The following is a 24,913-nucleotide window of genomic DNA, read 5'->3' on the forward strand; positions in this document are numbered from 1 at the left end:
TAAGAAGAAAAGCAGATGAAGTGATGCACCCATAATACCTAGTGTCTACTGTACAAGCCTGTGAGGGCAGTACTATGATCTGCGGTTGCTGCAGTTGGTCAGGTCTAGTTTCAGCAACAGTATGTGCTCCAAGAATGAGGTGAGCTGACTACCGGACTATACTGAATGACCAGGTTATTCCATCAATGGCTTTTTCCTTCCCTGATGGCCCAGGCATATTCCAAGATGACAATGCCAGGATTCATCGGGCTTAAATGGTGAAAGAGTGGTTCTGGGAGGATGACACATCATTTTCACACACGGATTGGCCACCAGAGTCCAGACCTTAACCCCATTGAGAATCTTTGGGATGTGCTGGAGAATGGTCAGACTCTAACATCATTAACGCATGGTGAAAAATTAATGCAACACTGGATGGAAATAAATCCACCGCAGAAGCTTATCGACACAATGCCACAGTGAATGCGTGCTGTAATCAAAGCTAAAGGCGGTCCAGTGAAATATTAGAGTCTGCGATCTTTGTTTTTCTAGCCAGGCAGTGTATCTTTTGCTCTTTGGCTGTTCATCTCCCCTTCTTGTCTGCTTTTTGCCTCTTTCCTTCTTTCAGAACACTTTTCTTTTTTTTCTCCTTGATCATACTTCACATTACGGTTATATGTTCACGTTTGTCTAAAAAAAAAAAAAAAAAAATGTGATCACAATAAAAGCGTAACGACTGCATGAATAACTAAATAATGCAAGAGGTCAACAAGCAGTTAGAATGAACTCAGAGTAAAAGCATGAGTCAGACACTTTTATTATAATATTACTCCTTATTTTTTTAAGCAGATTTTAGAAGGTAGATTATTTTTATAGACTAACACATTTCAGGCACAGCAACAGCAGCAACACAACCCCACACTTGACAAAAGAATTTACACATTATCAAGAATCTTTGATCCTAGATGCACTATGTAAAATAAAACAAAAACACAAAAACCCCAAACTTCCAATATAAGGCACCTTAATCTCACACCTTTTCTAAAACAAACATCACTTTAAAATCTTCGCTTTACACATCCTTGTTATGTCTGACGATTTTAAAAGTCTAAAAATAAGCATTTGTACCCTTAGTTTAGCTCTCTTAAACTCGATAGTGTTTACGTTGGCTGAACACTGATCACGTTGTCATAATGTAGAGAGACTAGTTCACTGTGCAGCCAGCTTTTTGAATTCATTGAAGACTTGGACATGAATAATTCTACGCAGTCATCAGCATTTAACAGTCAGTTAAACTGGATACTGAGCCCCGTGATTGTGACCCGAGCTCCTTCAGGCAGCAGTGCAAGTTTCTATTCCTCTCAGGATTCTGACTGTCTTTCATTCTCTTCCTGATGAGAGCAGCAGCATCTCCAGTGGCAGTTGGCCACTTTAAGGGAGAGGTGAAGAAGGGCTGCAGAAGTTCCTGGTTGGTTTTAAGTGTCATTCCAAACAGGAAACGCAGGAAAATGTCCAATCTGCCGTCCTCGCACTGCATACTCCTGTCCACAGCGTTCTTGTACATCTCCGAGGGTGTGGGCCCCCTGAACATCCCCTTAACTTTGTTTTTCGGTTTCTCCTCGAAAACGTTCTTCCCGAGATTTGCGAAGGTGAGCATTGCATAAAGAGCAGCCAGGTACTCCTGCATGGTGGGGTGGATAAAGCTCAAGACATTCTCGTTGAACAGCACGTATGGCTTTGTGACATACTGCGTGCACAGGCCTGTGTAGGGCACTGCCTCCTGATCGTTGATGCCATTTTCTTTCCAGTCAGTCTGTGTTATCTTGTACTGGCCGTGTTCCAGCATCGAGAAGGCCAGCTTTCCAAGTTTGATAAGAAAGTCTCTCTCTTTATCGACGCTGTTTTCTGGAGCTCTCCATTTGCGATTCTGACGCAGGAGTGCAAACAGCAGCTTTGTGTACATGTAGGTGATGCTGTTTGGCAGCTCTGCGTGTGTACCCTTTTCTTTAAATACGCGCTGGCACTCATCGGCCACTATAGAGCAGAACAAGGGCAGGTGGCACATGATACGGAGGGTTTTGGTAGAATTGATATAATCAATAACTCGAGCTGCTTGGTTTGAGTCTTTAAACCTCTTCTGAAAGTACTCGTCCCGTTGAGTGTCACGGAAACCAAGTACTTCTATCTCATTGTAGTGCACATCCCATGGCACGCAGGCGCGTACATATGGCCGAGTAGTAACCAAGAACAGGCCGCGGTAAAGCAGCCTCGCTCTCATGAGGTTGACCACGATGACCTTCAGATTGCTGGTATCTGTGGGGTCACTCAGAAGCTCTGTGTTTTCAAAGTCAATCTTCCAGTGGTACTCATCCAGTCCGTCTAAGACAAACATCATTTGGCATTCGTCGCACCTGTAATCCCCATCTCTCAGTTTTTCTGTTGCCGGGTAGAGTTTTTTAACTAAGCCTGCCAAGGAAAGTTTTTCGCCCTCAAACTGTTTGAGTTCTCTGAATGGCAAAGGAAACAAGAAAGTCACGTGCTTATGTGCTCGTTCTTCAATCCAATCGAGGACTAACCTTCTGACTGCCATAGACTTCCCTGATCCTGCCACTCCAGTGAGCAATATAAACCTTGAACTTGAGGTCTCCAGATAGTTAGGAGTTAAAATATCTGCAGTAGAAATCTCCTTGGGTGCTTCCTGGTTGCTGTCCAGCTTTCCTATTTTCATGACCTCGTGTTCGATATTGGGGCCATTATCACCCGTGGAAACAATTTTGAGAGTAGTATGAACATCGTCAAAGGGCCTCTTCTCACCACCATAATCCTCACATACTTCACCGTATTTCTGCTTCAGACACTCGGCTAATTCGTAGCGTACTTCATCTGAAAAAAATAAAGAAAATAAAATGTGCATACATGAAGAAGTTTGTGCAGATGTGTCATCATTGCTTTCATTAAGGTTAAATTAGCAGCCAAAACAAGACATTAAGGCATACTCAAGGGAACTTACTTCTAAGGCACAAAGTATCGACATATTCAACCAGCTTCTTTTTCCCCATCTCGGCCAGATGGGTTTTGGTGATCTGGAATGAATTTTCAAGGCTGTAACACTCGAGTAAGCGGTCGACCAGGTCCACTAGGTCCGTGTTTTGTGGAGGAGTGTTGAACGACTGCGGGTAATACTTCCAAAGCTTCCTTTTGAATCCCATAAGTTCAAACTCTGACAGCTTTCCAAGGGTTTTTGAGATAGCCTAAACCCAAAACAGCAGTCAAATATAACTATGTCTATAAAGCGCTTGTTTTTATCTTTAACAAAAAATGGACAAAGGCAAAAAAAGAACAGTGACTGACCTTAAAAGTGAATGGAATTGTTAGAGATGGATGCCTGTTCTCACTTATGTTTTCGATTAACTTGTTTGTGTCAGAAGATTCAGGGACATCCTCTTTGCTCCTGGCCCTAGTGACGTCACAGTGAAAATGTGGCAAAATATTTTAGTGACAATACTGGAAAAAGCCACACACAGTAACATGTGCAAGTTTCTTACTTGCGAATCTTCTTTTCACAGTCGTCACTGTCAACGGAGTAACAGCTGGAGTACGAATCTGCTCTCTGTCGGCGGACACTAAAAACAGGGAGACAAAGCTGTGTTTAAATGAAGTGTTTCACTCTCTTTCCAGGAATTAATTTAACAGAGACAGATTTGGTCCCCTCTGAATATTCTTAATGAAAAGCTTGTGTATTTTTTGGATAGGTTGCTTGGACTATTAATCCATCTTCTTTAACTGGAAAGTACTTTGGTTCAACTTAGTTTTTTTGTTTTTTTTCCCCCTTAAAAAAATTGCTTTCTGATTAAAACTGACATGACTTGTTTGCACCTTGTGGAAGATGTGTCGTCTTCTCCCATTTTGTCTGACTCTTCGCTTGTCATTGTGCTGTAGCTCTGAGCTGGAGACAAGGCCTGGTCCACGTAATACCTAAAAAAGAAGGAATGGTAGAATGACAGTTCTTTTAGTTACTTAGTGACCACACGGCAAGTAAATTTCCAGACATCATGCAAAATAGCCCAGTCTGTGATTTTTCTCACGTATCTAGAAAAGTCTAAGTTATTCAAACTGAGGATATTGAGCAATTATGATGCATGATGGAAGGGCTTTCCTTCACTGGAGTGACTCTACTAAGACTCAGCATATGTGATGTAGCAAAAAGACAGCCAAAGTTGCAGACTGAAAATCCCACTTGCGCACAAAAACAGCCAAGCAATGACGCAATCAAGAACAACTGGAGTTTCCAATATTTCCAGTTTAACTTCACTGTCTGCAAATATTTTTCAACATATGTCAGAAAACTGTAGTTTATTGAGCAGGTGCTGATGCATAAAGTAGAAATAAACTGTGCTCTATTTGGCCCCGAAATTCTAGTTCAGCAGACTTCAACTATGAGGGGAAAATCCCCTGTCAGCAGAGTCACAACCACTTAGTAGTGTGACCGGTCAATAACCCAGTGAAATTCTCACTATTAATGATGCGTTCAATCTTCCTGTCTTTAGCCTGTGCTGATAACTAATTGATTAACAGTTTCATGTAACTAGTCTGGTTTTTAATCATTTCTGAATGTAATTGAGTATTTATGCACTGGTAGTAAACCAAAAGTTCAAAGACCGGACATAGTTTGACATCTTCAACTTAAATATGCGTAGAAAAGAAAACAAAGATTGTTGCATGAAATATAAATTACGTATGTACATGTATAACATGTAACGTTGTACATGTAACAACCCAAAAAGAGACAAGCTGAATCTGAAGACATCAAGATCTGAAATCCCACTGCAAACTGAGTGATGCTTATTTTTATGTATTGTAACCTAAGAAATTACAGACAGTCACAGCGTAGGTCGGCATAAATTTTACTCACTTAACAATACTTAAAAAGCATTTTCACTACAAAAACACAGTGTTAGAGTGAGAGAAGCACAGGAAGGGGTTGCAAGTCAAACATTTCTCCATACCAGTGGGTTGTGTCCATTGGACTGGGTCCCAGGTCAAGCGAAGGTCTTCTCGGAGGAATGTAGTAGAGGTCCTCATCTTCATCTTCTACCTCCTCCTCAAGCCCACTTTCCCGTCTTCCAGAAGCTGCTTCCCCAATGGAAGAGCCTTCTGATTGTGTGGCCATCGCTTCGTCTACGTCGCTCATGATGTCATGGAGAGGGTCAGTGAGCAGCACTGATAAGAAGAAGAAGAAAAAATCCTGGGGAAATAAAGGAGACGGATATTAAGCTTTCTACTCTTGCTTATTCAACACGTTTCTGCTATTAAAGATGTCTTTAGTAATCTTTTGACATTGCCTTGCCAAAAGAAAATCATACAACTTTCCTTTAGAGGTCTTGAGGAAGTAACTAATAAGCATGAAAGACTGTGGTTTCAAATATTCTGACACTGGCTCCTACATTGGTTTGAATAGCGGTGCAGGGGTTAGCACAGCAAGAAGGTTGTTGGTTAGCCAGCTGGTGGAGTGTGCATGTTCTCCCTACACCTGCTACTGCTCCCTCCCACAGTCTAAAGACATGCATGTTAGGATGACTGATGACCTGTCTAGAGTGCATCCCATTTTGTGCCTATGATTGCTGGAATAGGCTCCTGGACACGATCTGATATTGTTGTGTTGGTGTTGTTCCCGAACCGTCATAACACTTGTGGTCCAGGATCAGAATTGCAACTGACCAATCACATTGTCTGAGCATTCATTTAGCATTTCTTTCCTTCTCCCTCACATTGCAAAGTTATGACAACAACAGCATGGCTGGTCAATTGCAATGTTGATCCTGGACCGACATTATTATGGTGATGCAGAAACAACACCAACACAGGGATATCAGATACACTGACTCCAGGCACACTGTGACCCCCGAATAATGAGAAGAAAATGGATGGACAGCTCCCAATTATTTTGTAATTATGGCTTCTTTTATGTGTAAACCTAAACTCTCTCACTTGACGCCACCCATCCTCATTCCCATGAAAAATAAGTAACATAAGTCCTAAGTAGGAATGTAGAAACAAATAACGGTGCACTTGTTACTTTTTAGATTACTGCAATTCGAGGTGCAGCAAGGGTGCTATTAGTATCAAAGTGATCACGTTTCCCACAGCATTACCAATTGCTAGCATTTATAAGTCTCATATCACATTAGCACTTTGCCTTAATTACACTTCCTTGAGTTTTGAAAAGTAGACTGGGAGGTGGAGCCTGGAGCTATCAGCACAGTTTTGTTACCAGTGTCTATTAATATGCTGTGTCTTTGCTCTTTGTCCCCTCCCTCTCTCTTCTTCTGTGCACTCCTGCAGGTAACTCTGGTTTATTGTTATACATGTATTCCTACTATCTGTCAAGCTGATCACCGCCCACGCCGAGCCTGGTCATGCCGCAGGTTTCTTCCTGCTTAAAGCAAAGCTTGTTTCGCTACTGTATCCATGTGCTGGCTAACAGGAATTTGTTGGCCTTTCTTACTCTAACTGTTTGAGGTCTACATTCATAAAGCAGAGTAGAAACTGGTTTAATTTGACATTTTTGGGAACTCTTCCGCTTTGCGTTTTCCTTTTCTTCATGTTATGAATGGGAGCTCGTGGCACCTGTCTGACCTACAGCAGCCTCTACATACCATGATAAGATTATGTCCGCGACTTTTCATAATGTCTTTCTGAATGATTTAATGCTAGCCGTGTTGATTTTGAACTTAGAGATTTACATAAGCTAACTCGATGAAGCGCAATAAGAAGACTCCAACAAGCAGCGAGGAACACGACGTTTACACAAAACGATGACAAATGCTTTCACGACACTCAATCATCTCACGCAATTTCACTGTTTATAAAATAAATACATTATTACTACATTAAAAGCATGCAATGAACAGTGAATAGCTTACCCTTCTCCGTGACTGGAAGTTTCTTCTTCTTCTTCGTCTTAAGTTTCTTCTTCTTCTTATGGCTATACTACACCTCACTAGGCCTACACTACCACCTACAGGATAAAATGTGAAAATCAAGAGAAAAAAGACGAGTAGTGGAGGTGTGGTACAGTACACAGAGGTCTTGATGCATTCTCAATCATCCAGGAAAGTAAATCTCCAAAAAGTTGATTCTGTTCATCTGGACGTAGATAGATAGATAGATAGATAGATAGATAGATAGATAGATAGATAGATAGATAGATAGATAGATAGATAGATAGATAGATAGATAGATAGATAGATAGCGTTTTGTGGGAGAAACATTTCGTGACTTCTTCAGTGAAGAAGTGACTTCTTCAGTGAAGAAGTCACTTGGATGAGTGACGAAACGTTTCTCCCACAAAACGCTATCTATCTATCTATCTATCTATACACAATTGACAATCAGTTTTGTATGTAAATCTTAGCAATGTCTAAATAAATGTGGTAGTATAATAAATTCCACCTAAGCTGCCTGTAAAATTGACTCTTCACCTTTGCTTTCACCACAGAAAATATTACACAGGAAAACCTGAAAATGTACAGGGCTGGTGGAAAAACACTGGCTTAAATTTAGCTGTTTAGGTGTTCTGATCCTGGCTGTTAGAGTTATATATAAGTGACCAAAGGACTGGAAAACTTACCGCAGAGATGTGCTCTCCACCCAGCAATTTACAACTGCAGTCCTTTCACTGCTGGACTCTCCACGCACAGTTATTCGAATGACAAATAGAAAATTGCTGCAGCACAGTCTTTTATTTTTTCCACAGTCTTTATTTTAAAAGCCGACTGTTAACTATTTTGGGTGGCTATCTGGCTTGTATGCCAGCAGCTAATGTAACTTTAAACAGCCAACTCCAAGCTGATATGATGACTGGACTGCAAAGACGTGCAAAGCTTTTAGCTCCATATGATTACTTTTGGTTTCATTTTCAAACTTGTGGACTTTAAACTCAGGCAGACTTAAACAACATCACTTGAGACAAGTGACAAACCTGAAACCAGTAACAGTAACTGGGTGCATCCCATGTAATCAGATGCGAAATGTTTGTAGAGTACCACTTCGTTGCTTTCATTTTGAACACCTTTCCTGACCAAACTTTTAATCTCCTGTTTCTCTGAGCTCATGAAAAACTACATGTGGTTCTCACAGGACAGCACTACTACTATTATATAAAGCAATGTCACAGAATCTGATCTATTGGAGTAGGTGATATAATTTCCTCAGGGATTAATAAAGTATTCGGATTCAGATGAATTCCTTAACAATAACGATAATTAACATGTTAAAATGCTATAGACACTTTAACTTTGGATACCACTGTTACAAAATTGTTGATTTATTCTTATACCTTTAGATAAATATGGTATTGAAATTTGCACAGAGTGGTGTGCAAATGAATTTAATGAGTACTTCATCCATCACTGCACTTCTTGCAAATCAGTGTCATCTTGAACTATATGATGACCCTGCTGTTATATAAGTCTAATACTGAATGTCAAACCTGTGAGAGCTCGTGCTCATTGCACAGTAATACACACATTTCCCTCGGCTGTGTCCCTGCTGCACAATATGACTCATAAAGGTGAAAAAAAAAAACCCCAACATTGCTTAAAGGAGCTGTAGCCAGTGAAATGATTAAGTTTCACACTTTCTGTATGCTGAGCGATGGGGCAAGATATTGGCATGGCAGCGTAATGTGTTGCTTCCTATTGCATTACTTTATGGAGGCACTGCTGCCAATTTTTTTTTTTTTTAAATTTAAAATAAACAGGCAACCTAACAGGTTACACCCCCATCCTTACCCACCCACACCACCACCACCCCCACCAATTTAAGGTCCTCCCTAGTTCATGATTCCTTTTAAAAAGATATCAACAAAAAGAGGACAAACACCTCAACAAAGCAAATTCATAATTTGCTTTGATATAATTCATACATTATATCATGAGTGCAATGCAAATGCTTTATTGCAATTGTGTAATGATAAGGATTGTTTCCTGATAGCACTGAGTTCTTCTGGGAGTACCACTATTATTTGCAATGATCTTGGATCCCAGCTTAATCTACTTCCGCCTATCTGGGTGCTTATTCTGACATCTAAATCACTCAACTGTGGATTTAAGAAAAAAAAGCAACATTATGCTGTTCATTAACCTTAAGAGGAGTATTTTTTTAATTCCTGTAATTTTTTTGTGCCATTTTTCATTATATGTATATATATATATATATATATTATCTTTAATGAATGTGAATTAATGTAATAGAAACTAAAAACAACAGCAACCGAATGAAATATGCGCTCATCAGTTAATTTACATTTTAATTTAAAAAAATGTGTATTTATATGTTACTGCACTTAGTTAAAATGCAGAATTACCATTTCCAGGCACTAAGCTTTCCCCCCGAAGCTGTTTACCCATACATGAAAAAAAACACAGGCACATGTCAGCATCCTTGTCTCGGTGGTGATCGTTGTTTCCACTACGCTGCGCTTTGTGTGATGGAGGCGTGAGCAGCGACAAAGACAGCAGGAGGAAACAGTGGGCTGTATGAGGGGTGATTAGTGCCCCAGGGCCTGAAAGGAAAAGAGGAGAAGTGGTTCCCAGAATACCCACTCTGCCTAATGGAGTTAGTAGCATGTGTAATGACGCTTCGTCGTCAGATTGCGGCAGTGTTCAGAAGACAAAAAGCAGGCTGTTCTCTTTTCCCAAGCAGCATGCCTGTTATCAGCGCTGCAAAAGCTTATTCCCTGTGGGGGAAAGCATAGGATATTAACGACAAAGGTCCCTTTAAGTGCAGCATTTCCTAAACATTATATGTGTAACTAATTTAGTGAACACTTTTTTTTTTTTTTTAAATGTGACCACAGTGGTGTGGTTGGCAAACTGTTATGGAAACATGGACAAAAACACAGTAACACAGACAACCACATCTGCATTTGAAAACATGGTTTCAGATTCTTATTGCATAATAGCGAATAGGGTCAAGTGTGGCATTGACTCCTCAGTTCAGTAGCATTTGACAGTGTCTCATTGGGCTCTTTCTGTGAGTACTTTTCTAGATTTTCTAATGTGTTTTTTGGACCTAGCATTTTATTGATAATAAAAATAATACAAACTAAAGTATTTATAAAATATTTTTATAAAAAATGATACATATGCTAAGGCTCATTTCTAGTTGTCATTGGCCAAAACTGCTCGATGTCTAACGCAGATGCCTCGGGATACATATTTACTGCTTACAGATGACACGGTACTGGCTTCATGGAGCGAAGACCTTCAGCTCGTACTGGATTGGTTTGCAGCTGAGTGTGAAGTGGCTGGGATGAGATTTAGAGAGGCTTTGATTCTCAGCTGGGAATGAGTGGAAACAGCATCCTAAGCTGGGAATGAGTCGTTGCCCCAAGTGGAGGAGTCTCAAGATTTTGTTCAGGAGTGATGAGAAAGTGGAGAAGTAGATTTACAGTTGGACCGACTCAATGCAAATCTGTTGTGGTGAAGACGGAGCTGATTTCTGTAATATTTGTTGTCTGTAGTTATTAATTTACTTGTTTACACACTGCCTGATTCTGTTGTGTTACAAAGAAATATGGCCAACAGGCGATGCAGCACACCCTCTTTGCTAAAAACATGGCAAATAAGTTCTGCCACTCCAAAAGCTTTACATGGATCCAGCACTTCTTCTTATCAAAATCCCTTATAATCTGGATCCATTCATTCCCATTAACAGCCCCCACCCCACCCCGCTCGCACTCCTCCTGGCTTCTTGTGGCATTAATCACACCACATACAGAGGGTACACTCCGCGCGGTGAAAGCTATGACTCCATGTCTGTGTATGAGGGAGGATGCTCAGAGCGAACCCATCCTTCCCAGACGCCAGTGTGAAGTAACAGTCTGCGCGTTGTTCTCCGCTCTGGATGGTACTGGGATGCATTTTGGAAGAGGGGTCGGGCAGCAGCGACCCACCAGCATCCGAGCCTGACATGAATCACAAGTAAAAGAGCTCTTTCAAGCAAGTGAAGAGCACATGAATGTGCACAAGTCCGCCGAGCTGCACTCGGGCTTCTCACAGCGACATTTTGGACCTTTTGGACCTACCTCGATTTGTTTGTAAATACTCAAACCAATCACAGAAGACTTTAGATGGTCACTGAATCAAGCCTATTTTAATATCTTTTCTAATTTTCTTTCTATTTGTTTTTTTTAACGTTTTGGGTGGGGAGTTTGGTTTGTGGGGAGTGTGTGCGTGGGATTTTTTTTTCTTTTGTCAAGCGCGAAGACAAACTTCTACCATGGCACTGGTTATGGAGCCCGTGAGCAAGTGGAGCTCTAGTCAGGTGGTTGACTGGATGAAAGGTAAGACATCAGACGCGATGACCATTAAACTGCTGCGCTGCAGTGAATCGCATGTGTGGTGTTGCGCTGAAATGCATTTCAACACAGACTGACTCGAGATGCCAAAACACCTGCTGAGCCTCGGGGTTTCGCCTCGTCGCCTTGCAGCTTCGGGAAGCTTTTAATCACAGCCTTAAATCAGTTAATCGATCTTTTTTTTTCCAAGCACTTCTAGCTTGCAGACGTCTTGCCCCCCCCACTCCTTTTAAAAAAGATGTTCTCAGATTCAAACAGCTCTACACGGAAAACCCGTCTATTGTGTCCTGCGGTGGTCATTGTTAACATAAGGCTGCCTCGCAGATGGTTGTAGCGGAGATCTAGTAATTACACACGAATGATTTCCCCTCTCGCTGGATCTGGGTGCAGAATCTGTGTGGAGGAGGAAAGAAAAAGAGGTTCGAGTTATTGACCAGGCTTTGCATGTGCACAGAATAAAAACAGAGCTGGGAGAGCAGTACACTATCAGAGCTTGTACAGCCATCTGTGATATGTTTATCCACAGATGCTCAAGTCATTAAGAAGTCACAGCTGACTTAGATGAGCTTCTAGTAGTTTCAAAACCTCCCAAGGGTACCTAAATCCTGAGGCCTATCATAAAGATTATTCACTCAAAAAAACAAAACAAAAAAACAAACATATAATCCTCACAAAAATCACTTAAATGCGAATCAAAACATTCTTCTTCTTCTTTTTTTTTTTTTTAATTTTTCAGGGATCCTCCAGCAGAATAATGAGGTTCAGTTTGGTGATGAAGCACTTTTAAGATTTTCTTCTTGAGAGAGAGAGACTGTGACATTTAGACTGAATTGAGGGCTGGAAAGGGGTTAGATAGACATACAGTTGTTGTTGCAATTAATTCATCATCCGCTAGTCTCAGTACAGCTGTCGGATGAGCGGCTCCTTTGAGGAAATTTGTCCGCTTATTCAGGCTCCAAAGATCTATAAATGTCCCAAACAGCTGTGGAGGATTTACTTCCACAGACTGTCAGGAATACTTTCAGGGCACAGATTTCTCATTAGCCATGCTGCTTTTTTGTCTGTTTGCATTACAAAGTTGGTACTTTGAGGGGAAATGTGATAGAAATGTAAGAGGAGACCTTAAACTCAGTGGGAGGATGCGATCTGCCTGTGTATTTGTCTTTTAACTCACATAAGCGCTCCTGCGATGTGTGTTGTTTTTCAAAGCCACGTGCTCACGTGTCAGGCAATGGCCTGTTTCAGATGAAACATACACATCCATAGGCCTGCATCTTTACCGCCTCAACACACACACTCACATATGCACATACACACAAGCGAGCATTATTATTCTAAGCCTGTAGGCCTTTTCTGCTGGCTCAGATATGTCATGATTGCAAGGATCAGACGGTTCTTAGTATGAGTTGTGTATTACAGATTGTACCTCAATCTGATGTGGCCTTATAAACAGGCTGTTTAGGAGTGGATGCTTGCTCAGAAAGGAAACAAGGTCCATGTGCAGCTTTATTTATAGAGACACACAGGGATGATTAGACGCTGAGATGGGCTGAAATTGAATGTCCGCAATAGTTTTAAACGAGATCCAAGATGATCTGTAAATACGCTGGTGGCACAAGTGAGGTATGTAAAGAGCAAGGAGTGGAGATTGGAAACGAGAGAGGACTCTTCAGTGTCCCACATCTGACAAGTGGAGCAGAGACAGTTCTTGTGCCTAGAGCCCAGTAATGGTAATTTAAAGTGAGGGAGTGAGTGGCACGGAGAGACACTGAAACAGAGGAAACGATGGGGTGGAGGGGGTTTCATTCTTGTCTCGCATCCATTATCGAACCCGGAGGACTGGCAGCGTTTTGTCGTTAGCATTCACAGGTTCCATTATTACCATACCCGCTCCGTGATGTCACAGGAGGCCAAATAGGGGCACCCCGTGACCTTCCCACAGTCCCACTCTCCACCCCCTGTTAGTGTTTTGTGTGAGCTAGACGCTTTATTCCCAAGCTGCTTTAAAGAATAGAACCTCATCACAAAAGCGAAAAGAATTCCAGCTTGACTGGAAATTGGTTCTTACTAGGTGAAGGGTATCAGTGCAAACACATAAAATATGTGCATTTCAATGCAGTGTTGCACTTTGTACTGTCTGGGTGTTTTTAAAATACAAACCTAACGCAGTCTTAGAATTATCTGCGCATGAACATATTTGTTGTCTTGCAAGGCATATCAGTTTTTATCTTTCAGTGAAAACCCTCACTGTCTTCTTGTCTAACACAGACGACGACAGCGATCAATGACAAGTCAGATCAACACAGATCCATAATAACAATGCTTAACCGCCCTAAAGAGCTCTCTCTCCTTACAATGCCAGTGGATTATCTAGAATGGAGATCATAATGTGTCAGCGCTGTGCTTTTAATTTCTCCTCAGCGTGCCTGATAATCTGACTGACATGCAAGAGACAGGAAAATTGATGTGGCTGAGATGTCTTTCCATTCCACCAAAAAGGGATTTCTATTGCACATTGTTCTTTTGCATAAGGCTTTCAGCAAAATATGAAACAAAACATGGCAGATTTCAATGGAAAAATAGAGAATAGAGACTATTAGTGCCATTTTGTGCCATGTTCCCCTTTTATTTATAGTAAAAATCATTTATACAGCACATATCCACAAGATGCTTTATAATGTCATTTAGAAATGTGAAACGCTCTGGGAGTTTTTAAATGCTAAAGTAGCTGATAACTTCACCAGCTCAATATCTCATGCTAGCATGTAGTCACTTTTTGCAAACTATCATGTTCTCCCTTTTCTTATTTCTTTATATTACCCCACGGTCAGCGAGAACCCCTGCCAAAAAACCTGCTTTGTGGTTTCTATGGCAACATGGGGAATACTTCATTGACATGATGAGTCTCAATTAACTTGGTAAAGAGGCTCATTAGTTAAGCCTTTAAATGTTATGCAAAACCATGAAACTCCCTATGTTTCCTCTCGACCGTTTAGCTGCCAGCTAAACCTGATCTGAATGCTTGATGGGGTTGAAGCTTAGCACTGAGACACATGTATATGATTGGTCCACTGCAATAAAAAGACAAGACGAGGAAAGAACTAACCCTGTGTGTGTTAAAGAGAAAGAGACTGAAAAGGGAGAAATAGGGCCTGAGAAGATTAAATGTATAGGAAAAGCAATACAAAAGCTGCTCCCTTGTAGCTCATTTATTAATGTGTTTGCTTGATCTGAAAGTGAATAAAACATAAATGAGTAAATGAGTTTCTAGGAAGCCTGAGGCAGAAACATCAATTATCAAATCAAATTTCATATAGAAAATAAATCAAATTGTGGTTTAGTTTATGCAACGTGATTCTGCATGCTCGATTTGCAACATAATTTACATCATCAGGACACAGTGCAGCTTCTGAAGTAAATACTTTCATGCATTACAGAGACACGCCATCAATAACTGCGGCAGTCTCCTGATTCTTTTCAATGTTTAATGCTAACACCTCGAGGACCAGTGGGTTAAAGTTAGAGTTGCTTTTATGCACTCCTCTCCTAACCATTCAACCATATGATCAAGTCCTCAGATCAACCTTTCAAGTTCAAATCGCACTCCAGGGACACGCTGCCATATTAGATTATCACAAAAAATGTGACAGACTTAAAACAGTCTATACAAAAACTGGCAAAGATGATCTTCAGATCAAGCCTAGTTTTTTAGTTTAACTTTTCAAAAGTACTGGCCTAAGTATTAGCTAAACTGATAAACTGGAAGTGAGGTCTTACCTCCTCAATGCTTTGATCAATCAAAACCAAAACCAAGCGTGGTACGTGGACTCCAGAGCATGTTTGCAAATTTGTGGCTTTTACCATTATTTGGGACTCCAATAAGCAGATACCTCTTGAATTATTAGCCTTAAAACTAATTATGAGACCTTTCAACCTAACTGTAAGATTGTAAGGCAGTGGCAACATGTATTTTCTTCAGAACAGGTGTATGGACTTTGCAGTCCTTCCTTTGGTTGTTCGTGAAGAAAAATCACCACTGGGGATGTGCAATAAGCAAAAACACATTTTTCCAATCAGAGCTCACAGCCATGCTTTTAACATGATCAAAAGAAGTTGCCATGAGGACTGTTAGGTCCCCTTATCACCTACTGAACTGCTCGGCCCCCTCATCACGGCTTGAGGTATTTTTTGAAGGCTTTTCTTGGGATGCTTTGGTAACAGACTTTCTTTCTTTTTTTTGTAAGTTTTTGATTTACCCTGTGTATATACTTTTTAGAAAACAGTTTCTAGTCATACATTTCAGGGTGTCTGTTGACGCAGACAGAAGTTACAGAATCACTTAGTTTGTTTTCGTCTGCTGCGCTTCATCAACTTTTTCTCCAAAAGATTTCACACCTGCTGCAGTAGCTGAATATGTAAAACAACTCGAGCACACCTACATAGCTTCTTTCTAGCTGAAAGCGTTTTCTGGTTTGAAGCTGAAAATGCAGCTCAGAACTGTTGACGAGGGGGAGTGTGTCAGATTTCTTGTCTTGACACAGACTGCTTCACACTCGCACACAGCAAAATACAACCTGTGCTCACACTTTACAGATTTACAGCACATATTCTGGCAAAGCAAGTGATATCAAGTCCTGTTAGAATGCATAATGCAAACAGTGGTTTCACAAGAAATCTGAAAATCTGATGCAGTCTGCAAATAAAAATTCATGCTTTTGAGCTGTGCTGAAAGTTTTCTTGTCCTTTGTGTTCCCCCAAGGGCTGGACGACTGCCTGCAGCAGTACATCAAGACCTTTGAGAAGGAGAAAGTAGGGGGGGAGCAGCTGCTGCGTATCACCCACCAGGAGCTGGAAGATTTGGGAGTATCCAGAATTGGCCACCAGGAGCTGATACTGGAGGCTGTGGACTTACTCTGTGCTCTGGTGAGTCCAAGTTTCCCACACCATCTTCCCACTACTTTCTACTGTCACTTTGGAAAGTCAGTGCTGTCGGATGAAGTTTCTGTCGAACATTTGGCACCTCTGCAGCTCTGTGAAATCATTTAACAAGTCAGTGAAGATAACAAGTTACAGAATAAAGATATTTTCCAGTAAGCAGTTGATATATTTAGTAATGATGCAATTTCTATATTGTTTTTATCACTGCAAAGACTGTCAGTTAACGAAATCAGTCATTCCAGGAATAAGTGGATGTAGATAGGATTGCTTTAGGCCCCAATTTTTAAACATCACAGCAAATCTACCAGAGTTACTAATCTGGCCAAAAGATCTTCCACAGGCAAATCTTACAACTGTCGTTAGTGTTGACATGGATTACTGCTTCATCTCGAAGGGATTTCTGCTCTTAGTTTCCCAAAACACAAGTTTTGTTAGTGTCAGCATGATAGATTGCTGTTCTGCTGATTTGGCTAATGTGCAGCTGGAGTAGCTGGAGCATAATATTTATTCTCCTTATAATATTCATTCTGGATGTTACTGCATACAGAGTAGAGACCTCGACTTGTTTCTAACACGAGAATGTAAGATTTAGGGGTCAGTCATGTAATGGCCAAATGAACGGCATTAAAATGAACGAATATATACAGCAATAATCAGAAGCATGCTACAGATTAAAAAATGCACTGGAAGCAGATTCTGGTCTCTGTGTGCAAATATGTTACATATAAAACTGGGGACTCATGAGCAAATATATCCCTGGAGCGTAAAGGGGGTAAAACAGAAGGCGATTCGGCAGCGGCACTAGCATGTCAGACGGAGAGATGGAAAGTTATGTAGCTTAAATAGACCACCAGATCAGGAAGGTATATTTGGTATATGACGCAAGGAGAGTGACGCAGAGCAGCTTGAGCTGTGTTTCTGAACTAGCTTGGAGGCTTTGCTTCATTTAAGGAACATTTTTTCTTAAATGGAGGTTTTCCCAGGATAGCTGTTCCCAAATGTTCTCTTTTGTCCGTCAATGTGAACATATTTTTAGACCCTACTTACTAAAAGTGTCCATATTGGTGCTTAAAATTTGCAGTGAAAATGTTACAATTTATTTACTCTGGAAAACATGATTTGATTGATGAAGTAATTTATTATTGTTTTTTACTCTTTTACTCACTCTTAGATTATTTATAAAATAACTGTTTGATTGTTTGAAATAAGGGACAAATACCGTTAAGCAGTTTGTACTGATTATGTTGGGGTTTGGAAACTTTTCACTTTATATAACGGGAGCTACACGAAAGAACTATTTGGTGTTGGATTGGATGCTCAGTGGCTCAGGTGTCTAAGGGTGAATCATATAAATGCTTTGCATCTAATTGAGAATACTTACTCTGGCCATGCTGTCCAGTTTACCACAAGAGGAAATGAAAATGTAAAGTCTTTTTGTAAGGTGTCTTTAGCATCCAGCTAAATAATTTTCTCTCCTAATAATTTCCTTTATTTTGAGGTTTTTTTAATATTCACTTGCACATATAATTCCAGTATTTAATTTGAATTTTCTGTTTTTGAACCAAAGAAAGTTAGACTGCAGTAATTAGAGGTGGGAATCACCATACATCCCACGATACGATATTATCACAATACTTAACGCACGATGCGATATTATTGCAATTTTTAAAAATATTTTGCGATATTCAGATTCTGTACATGAAGGTAAACTTTATCAATATTCATTTTATCTAATATCAAAGTCTCACACTCAGTCTTTCTCTCATTTCAGTCAGTTTTATTGTTGACAAACTTGAACGGTTTGTATTACAGTCTAGTCCAACTTAACTGAATGCAACCATCTGGTACAATTATAGCTATTCTGAACTATGCAATTTATGAAAACTATGCAGCCCATTCAGCAACTGAAGAATTTGAAAGTAAATTAAAACAAAATATAATTTTACATTAAATAAAAAAAGTTTTAAACTTAATTAAAATAAAACTTGTCTTAAATTAAAATAAGTAAACTGTCATGTTTATTGCTGCCAAAAAAAAAAGTTAAACACATTTGGACAGTGAAGGAATGTCAGGATTCTTGCTCAGAAAAAGGATCAACATGCTCTGAAGTCAGAGTCCACAAAAACTTTTTTTGTAACAAAATATCGATTTCTGCTGTCCCTGTATCGATACATTATTAGCAAACAAAATATCACGATACTACACAGTATCGATTTTTTCCCCCACCCCTAGCAGTAATATAAAAGTAAAAGATGGTAAATGATAAATGAGAAGCAGAAATAACAGAGACAAGGTGCAATAAAGTTGGACATGGGTTTGTGTTAACTCTTGAGATCTATAGAAAAACTGGGTGGAGATTACCAGACTAAGGTCACAGATGCAATCTGAATCTAAAGTCCACTCATCCTGCATCGCTGCACAGGGGGCCCTGCTTCAGCCCTAAAGCTTCTTACGTAACTGGGATTTAGTTTTAAGTCTCTCAGGCACTGCTGTATTAAATATGATTAGTGGCCCTCCTGCTGCGCTCTCCCCTCCCAAGAAACCCATGACATGATAGCTGCCCATAGGCCTACACGTGCAGTTAGCCGCAAAGTGTAATGAGCGCTCAACGATGCTCAGGCGTGCAAAGTGACAGCTGATTTCACACATTTTCATCATATGTGGAGCCTTTCTGTTGTGGAGCGTGGTGGGCTGGTCGGCTGTAGTATTCCTATTCATAAAGTGCCATCAGAGAACAATTGGTTTCTATCTCCAGGCTGGGGATATTCTTGGAATGTGTCACAGTGAAAGCAAACACTGACAAACTGGTCAAACACAGTGAATTTACTTTCCTCTCCCCTCTAGAATTATGGGCTGGAGACTGAAAATCTCAAAACGCTTTCTCATAAGCTTAACGCATCTGCCAAGAACCTGCAGAATTTCATCACAGGCAGGCGGCGCAGTGGCCATTATGACGGCCGAGCCACCCGCAAGCTGCCCAACGACTTTCTAACTTCAGTGGTGGACCTCATTGCTGCTGCCAAAAGCCTTTTGGCGTGGCTTGACAGGTGAGATTTGCAAAAAGATGAATTTAAACATTTGGTAAGTCATGTGTAAACATGTGGACGCACACTGTGAAAAAGGGCCCCACAGAGCTGTGTAGATTCAGGTACTGGTCCCATTTACAACTACACACACAAACACATAAATACAGGTTCACATGGACACATATTTATATGCATACTGGGTATATTCTTGCATACATTTCCTTAGATTCGTCTTAGATGCAAACTTACAACCGTGCTAATTGCAAGCAAAAAGATATAATAATAATTTTAATTAATTATAAATATATAACTGACATCAAACAGGAATGAGACAGTCCTGTTTACATGCATTGGTACATGTAGTCTGATTTGGGATTTGTTTTTTTAACAGATACAGACTGGTTTTGTTTTTCTGTGTAATGTCCATGACCAATCATTTGACAAGAAAAGATGAGTAAAAGTCTTATATAAGTAGATTTTGACAGGGTGGCCAAAAAGACACCGAGAAAGTCTATTTATATGTCTCTTTATCCTTGCTTCCCTGTGGGATTGTGCCAGTCTGTGTGTTTGTGTCTGTTTGTGTTTGATGAATTTGGAAGTTCAAAGCTGACAACGTTCAGCAAAAATAACAAAGTGATTTGCTTTGCCTTTCCCCCATTATAGCTGACATGATTTACAGCATTCATCCCAATTAAAATTCACTAATCCGTGTTTCATTTCATGTTTGAAAATGCTTAATTGTTGACCAAATTGTACAAATAGAAACGTGGGAGTCGACGCTGCATTTGTTGACTGTGGATAGGACGCACTTGTGAGGTTATTTGGAAAAAGCAGAACAGCAACTAATAATCTCTGCTCTACGTCAGCTGCTCTCGGCCTTAGGAGAAATGTGAATATTATTAAATGTGTTAAAAGCATTACAGACGTCACATTCCAAAATAAAAACCCCAAAACAGACTAACATAGGCAGAAATGTGAGGAATCCTAAAATGTAAAGGGAGAAATGCTGGTAAAAATAAATATGTAAAATTTACCAGTGACTGAGTCTCAAAGGAAGAATGATCTAATGGTTCATTCCAGGTGCTCTTTCTTTTTCAGATCTCCATTTGCAGCAGTGGCAGATTACTCTGTGACCAGAAACAACGTTATCCAGCTATGTCTTGAGCTCACTACAATTGTACAACAGGTAACAAATATGAAATGATTTATTGTATCATATCCTGTTGTACTGTATTACTTCATACTGTACAGAGCAAACTTGGGATCATCACAAAGCCTCTGTCAGAAAAAAGGAAGCTGATCCATATTAAAGTATAACGGCAGAATTGGAAAAATACCTGGTTCTTTGGTAAATGTGCTTATGATTTTTAAAATGAAATCTCAAAAATGTTTCTTCATTCCCTGCATAAATTTAAAATCTTTCTAAACCCTAAACCAGATATACATTTACACAATTTTTTCCCCTTTCAGTACATCCTGCTTTTTTATTAGTTTTAGAATTTGCAGCTGTCAGTGATAATGAGAAGCTGAAATTGGACTTGACTACTTCACAACTTGTTTCTCATCTGTCAGATATGCTTTCATGTAAAGCAGCATCCTAATTAGAGCCACCTCAAAGAGTGACCTAAAAATATATTCTAAAGTGATAGAAATGATAGATGCTTATCATAAACTGCAGTTTCATTTTATTGTATCTGGGTCTGTCAGTCATATAGAGCCTCTAAAGACCAGTTAAAACTAAGAGAATTATACAGGTTTTAGGTTGGTCTCTGTGGAATATAATGTTTATATAGAGTTAAGAGAAAAATTAAAGTGGGAAAACATTAAAAGTGAGAGTGAAAGAGGGCAAAAGGGAAAATAATTGAAGGCTGAGAGAGAGGAAGACTGGCAGAGTGAAAGAGAGAGGGAAAGATGTGCCTCCGCATTGGTGATTCATTTGTTTTGTGTTTGTGCCTGCCTGTGTGGGAGTGTTGGGGGTTATAGGTGCCAAGCTGCTCGGTTTTTGCTTATATCCACCTACAGCAGAAATGCCAATAATAACTTCATTTTGACAAATTCTCTTGAGGTAACAGTGCTTTCTGAATATTCCTCAGGACTGCTCTGTGTATGAAACAGAAAACAAGATCCTGAATGTGGTGAGTTTGAAATGTTGTTCTATCGAAGAAATAATTAAACTAATATGTGCAAGCCTGAAGATTGTATTTATCCCTAACGTGTCCTCCGCAGTGTAAAACACTGTCTGAAGTGTGCGACCAAATTATCTCGCTCTCCTCGGATCCCATGGTGTCCCAGTCTGCACATTTGGAGGTTGTGCAGCTCGCCAACATAAAATCCACTGAAGGCTTGGTAAGAGTGACCCTCCCTCAGACTCTCAGAATCACACCAGTTTTGGGGAAAGGGGTTCAGTTTTAATTATCCAGCTCAGATTTTGTATCTCACTTTTTCAAGACTTATGAAAACCATGAACAGATGAACTAATTACTGGCTTTAATCTAGATTTGAAAGAACTTTTTTAAAGGATGTTTTTGGTGTAGCTTCAGAAACCCAGCAGAAACATTCATGCTGCTTTATTGTAAAATAATAATAAGTACGTAATAAATTCTTATTATATTCTTAGTTTGAAAAGATACTATAATAAGTCAACAAATAAATGACACATTTTATGTAGACTACATAGCCACATAGCTGATTAACTAATAATTACAGGAAAGGCAGAAATTTGTAGGTATTTCTTAGGAGTGGTTCATCTATCACACAGTAATCCCAGGCATACACACCTTGTACTTCACTATACGTAACAAGGCGTACATAACAAATACACATAACAAGTATTTCAATATACTTTTCACAAACTTGAAATATACTTAAAATATCAAGATGTTAAATTGTTTTTCAGGTTTGATGAACACAGGGAAAAGCCAAAAAAGTAAAGTACAAAACTTACTAATGTGAATCGTACTAATGACGATTAAACAGCATGACAGAGTATTTTGTTTTATACAAATATGGCATGTGCAAATTCTCTTAAGCGTTTCTCTTACTCACTGCGAACATATTTCTGCTCAAGCCCAGTACTAACTTTGCCTGATTTTCCAGTTAAAGTTTTTATAAATACAGTTTTCTAATGGAACAGCACACACTTACTTTTTGAAGCATACAGAGGCTATTTTCATTAAAGGCTTGGTCAAGCCTGACTACAGCTGTATATATATTTGGTTATCTGTACATACCTGTAGAGGCATCAAGAAGTAGGCATACAGCTTTTCTTTTGATTACTTTTTTTTGTCATATCTATCTCTGGAATTTCAACTTGGGGATAATAATGTCATGTCAAGTTTTCTGGGAATGACCAAAATTGCATTTCAAAGCAAACAGAACATCTGAAATATGGATTGTAGATTTTAAACCTTGCGTGCTGCTTTTCAGCACGATATCTAATGTAACTCACATTAGCTGACCCCAAACTAGGTTTTGCTGAGCTGGTGGGCATGTGAGTCAGTGGATAAAATGTGACATAAAAACAACATATTGGCCATATTCAGATGAGTGAAATGCAAGAAAATAGAATACAGCAACCGGCAATTCTGTTAGCACTTACTTTTAGGATTGTATATAACTGTTTAGAAGCAGAGAATACTTTGCTCTGACCTACACTCGGGCACAAGCTCCTTGCTTGGGGCCACCGTGAAAGCCCCACCCCCCACACACAAACGCTAGCATTGGGCATGGAAGTTCTTTCATCCGTTCAGTGAAACCTGAACACAACAGTGGGTCAAGTAGCCTAAAAATAAACCTCTTCCACTCATCTTGAAGACTGGCATGCTGCTTCTACGTTTCTGCGTGTGACTCGGTGTGTGTGTGTCACATAGTTATGCATGTATTTTCATGCATATCTGTGTGTAAATAGTTGTGTGTTTGTTTGTCTTGTACTTTTGACCCCTTTTAGTGAAAGCCTTGAAGGGTTTTTTTTCTTTTTGCAGCACCAGACTAAAAGTATTTGCAGATAAACAATCATTTATCTTTGATTCAATCTGCTTGCGAGGGACTCGTTACATGACATAAGTTTGCAGAGTGTTCTGTGCATTTAAAGAAAGTGCACCCGTGTGATATTTTATGACTTTCCTCTAGTTGTTTAAGACTACTGAAACAAATTGAGATGTGTATAAAAGCACTTTCCCTCTCAGGCTTTCACTGAGTAAAAACCCAGATTTTCTACCAGTTTTGCACCACAAGCAGATTAAAACAAATGGAGATTTGCAAATATGGAGTAGTCTGTACTGCAAATGACTGCGGGGCTGAGCTGAGGTGCAGATGATGCCGACTCCTAATGCTGTGCTTTACAAGGCAGTCATTTACATATCTGCTATATTCCCACAGGGCATGTATATCAAATCAACATATGATGGTTTGCATGTGATCACCGGCACCACAGAGGGAGTAAGTGCAAATGTCTTTCTGCTCACCTTTGCAGAGTTTCACCTCACTGTTCATTCACTATTTATACTTTACTTGAATCAGAGCTGCTTTTAATGACTCGGTCTCTCTGTTTTTCCATCAGTCACTGGCTGACCGCTGCAAGAAAATCCATGCTGGAGATGAAGTCATTCAGGTCAATCATCAGACAGTGGTATGGTCGTGTTCTTTCTCTGCCTTATTATTATGTTGTTTTTAAAAGAAAATTGGTGTTATTTGAATTTGCATGTTATTTGCATTGCATTTGCAGATTATTTATGCAAATGTTTGTTTAATTTTGACATATTTTTTACATACATAAAGAAATTATGAATGCATGCTGTTGTTTTATATGCTCCTGCAGTTCAGTGCTTTTATGAGCCACTGCAGCTCAACTGTTATTGTCTAGGATACTGGCTGTAGTGTCTCTTGTAGTAGTTTTTGAGGGCTATCATGGGGTCAGTTGGATTTTCTGTTAAAAGCAGATCAAGAGGTACCTGCTTCAAAAAGGTAACTTGTGCTAGCGAGAGTTCTGTTTTCGTTCCTAGAAACTAGTGGTACACACACATTGTTTTTCTTGATAATTAGACGATTCTTGCTAGTTGCGATGCACCTGAATGCAACTACCAAATTTTAGCCTTCTTCTTCTTTTTTTAAAATAGATAGCAGAAAAGAACCGAAAAGCAGATGGGAAATGGAAATAATAAAGTGTATAATCCAGGCTCAAAGTGGGGATGTTGCTGTTCATTCTTTTTGTTTCAATACATGGCTTTTTGACCTCAAATTGTTCTCAGCTGTCCCCAGATTCAGCATGAGCACTTATCAGCCAAAGTAATTGCCATTGTTTCTGTCAGTGAGAGGCATAACTGCCCAAAATGTCTGTTTCTGCAGCGTATACAGCATGATGAGCAGAAATGAAAGGGAAAAAACTTTCAACTTTCACTTTTCTGTAGAGTGGAATTTAAATATAGCACCCTTTGTTTAAAATAATTGCTACTTGTGTGTGCAACAGCGAGATTTATGATAATTACACAGCTCAAGTCAGATTCATTTCAGTCAGTCAAGTCACCCACTGAATGCAGCCATGTTTTGGAGAAAAAGTGGAAATGCAGAGTTGATTTTCATTTTACCGAAGCATGCGTCAGTCAGAGTCATG

General features: G+C 39.7%; 2 protein-coding genes across 4 annotated transcripts in view; one reads left to right on the forward strand and one right to left on the reverse strand.

Moving 5' to 3' along the window:
• Positions 1-766: 766 nt before the first annotated feature.
• nlrc3l1 (NLR family, CARD domain containing 3-like 1) lies at positions 767-6,944 on the reverse strand. The gene is made up of 7 exons (XM_040032785.1): positions 6,903-6,944; positions 4,986-5,224; positions 3,856-3,954; positions 3,525-3,602; positions 3,331-3,436; positions 2,990-3,230; positions 767-2,862 (listed from the first exon to the last, which is right to left on the reverse strand). The coding sequence occupies exons 2-7, from the start codon at positions 5,168-5,170 to the stop codon at positions 1,259-1,261; spliced, it is 2,313 nt and encodes a 770-aa protein (XP_039888719.1). The 5' UTR covers positions 5,171-5,224; positions 6,903-6,944; the 3' UTR covers positions 767-1,258.
• Positions 6,945-10,793: 3,849 nt separating this feature from the next.
• LOC120734175 (connector enhancer of kinase suppressor of ras 2-like) overlaps positions 10,794-24,913 on the forward strand; it is a 31,567-nt gene continuing 17,447 nt past the window's right edge. For 2 of the 3 annotated variants that reach the window (XM_040032789.1, XM_040032790.1), the window contains exons 1-8: positions 10,794-11,326; positions 16,101-16,264; positions 19,124-19,326; positions 20,386-20,491; positions 21,399-21,440; positions 21,532-21,651; positions 23,683-23,742; positions 23,864-23,932. In XM_040032789.1, the coding sequence (XP_039888723.1) occupies positions 11,263-11,326; positions 16,101-16,264; positions 19,124-19,326; positions 20,386-20,491; positions 21,399-21,440; positions 21,532-21,651; positions 23,683-23,742; positions 23,864-23,932 (828 nt within the window). In that variant the 5' untranslated portion in view covers positions 10,794-11,262. The remainder of the gene's footprint in view (positions 11,327-16,100; positions 16,265-19,123; positions 19,327-20,385; positions 20,492-21,398; positions 21,441-21,531; positions 21,652-23,682; positions 23,743-23,863; positions 23,933-24,913) is intronic. The other variant, XM_040032791.1, reaches the window with a different exon arrangement.

This window comes from Simochromis diagramma, unplaced genomic scaffold (assembly GCF_900408965.1).
Source record: "Simochromis diagramma unplaced genomic scaffold, fSimDia1.1 OVJJ01000216.1, whole genome shotgun sequence".
Classification (NCBI taxonomy): domain Eukaryota; kingdom Metazoa; phylum Chordata; class Actinopteri; order Cichliformes; family Cichlidae; genus Simochromis; species Simochromis diagramma.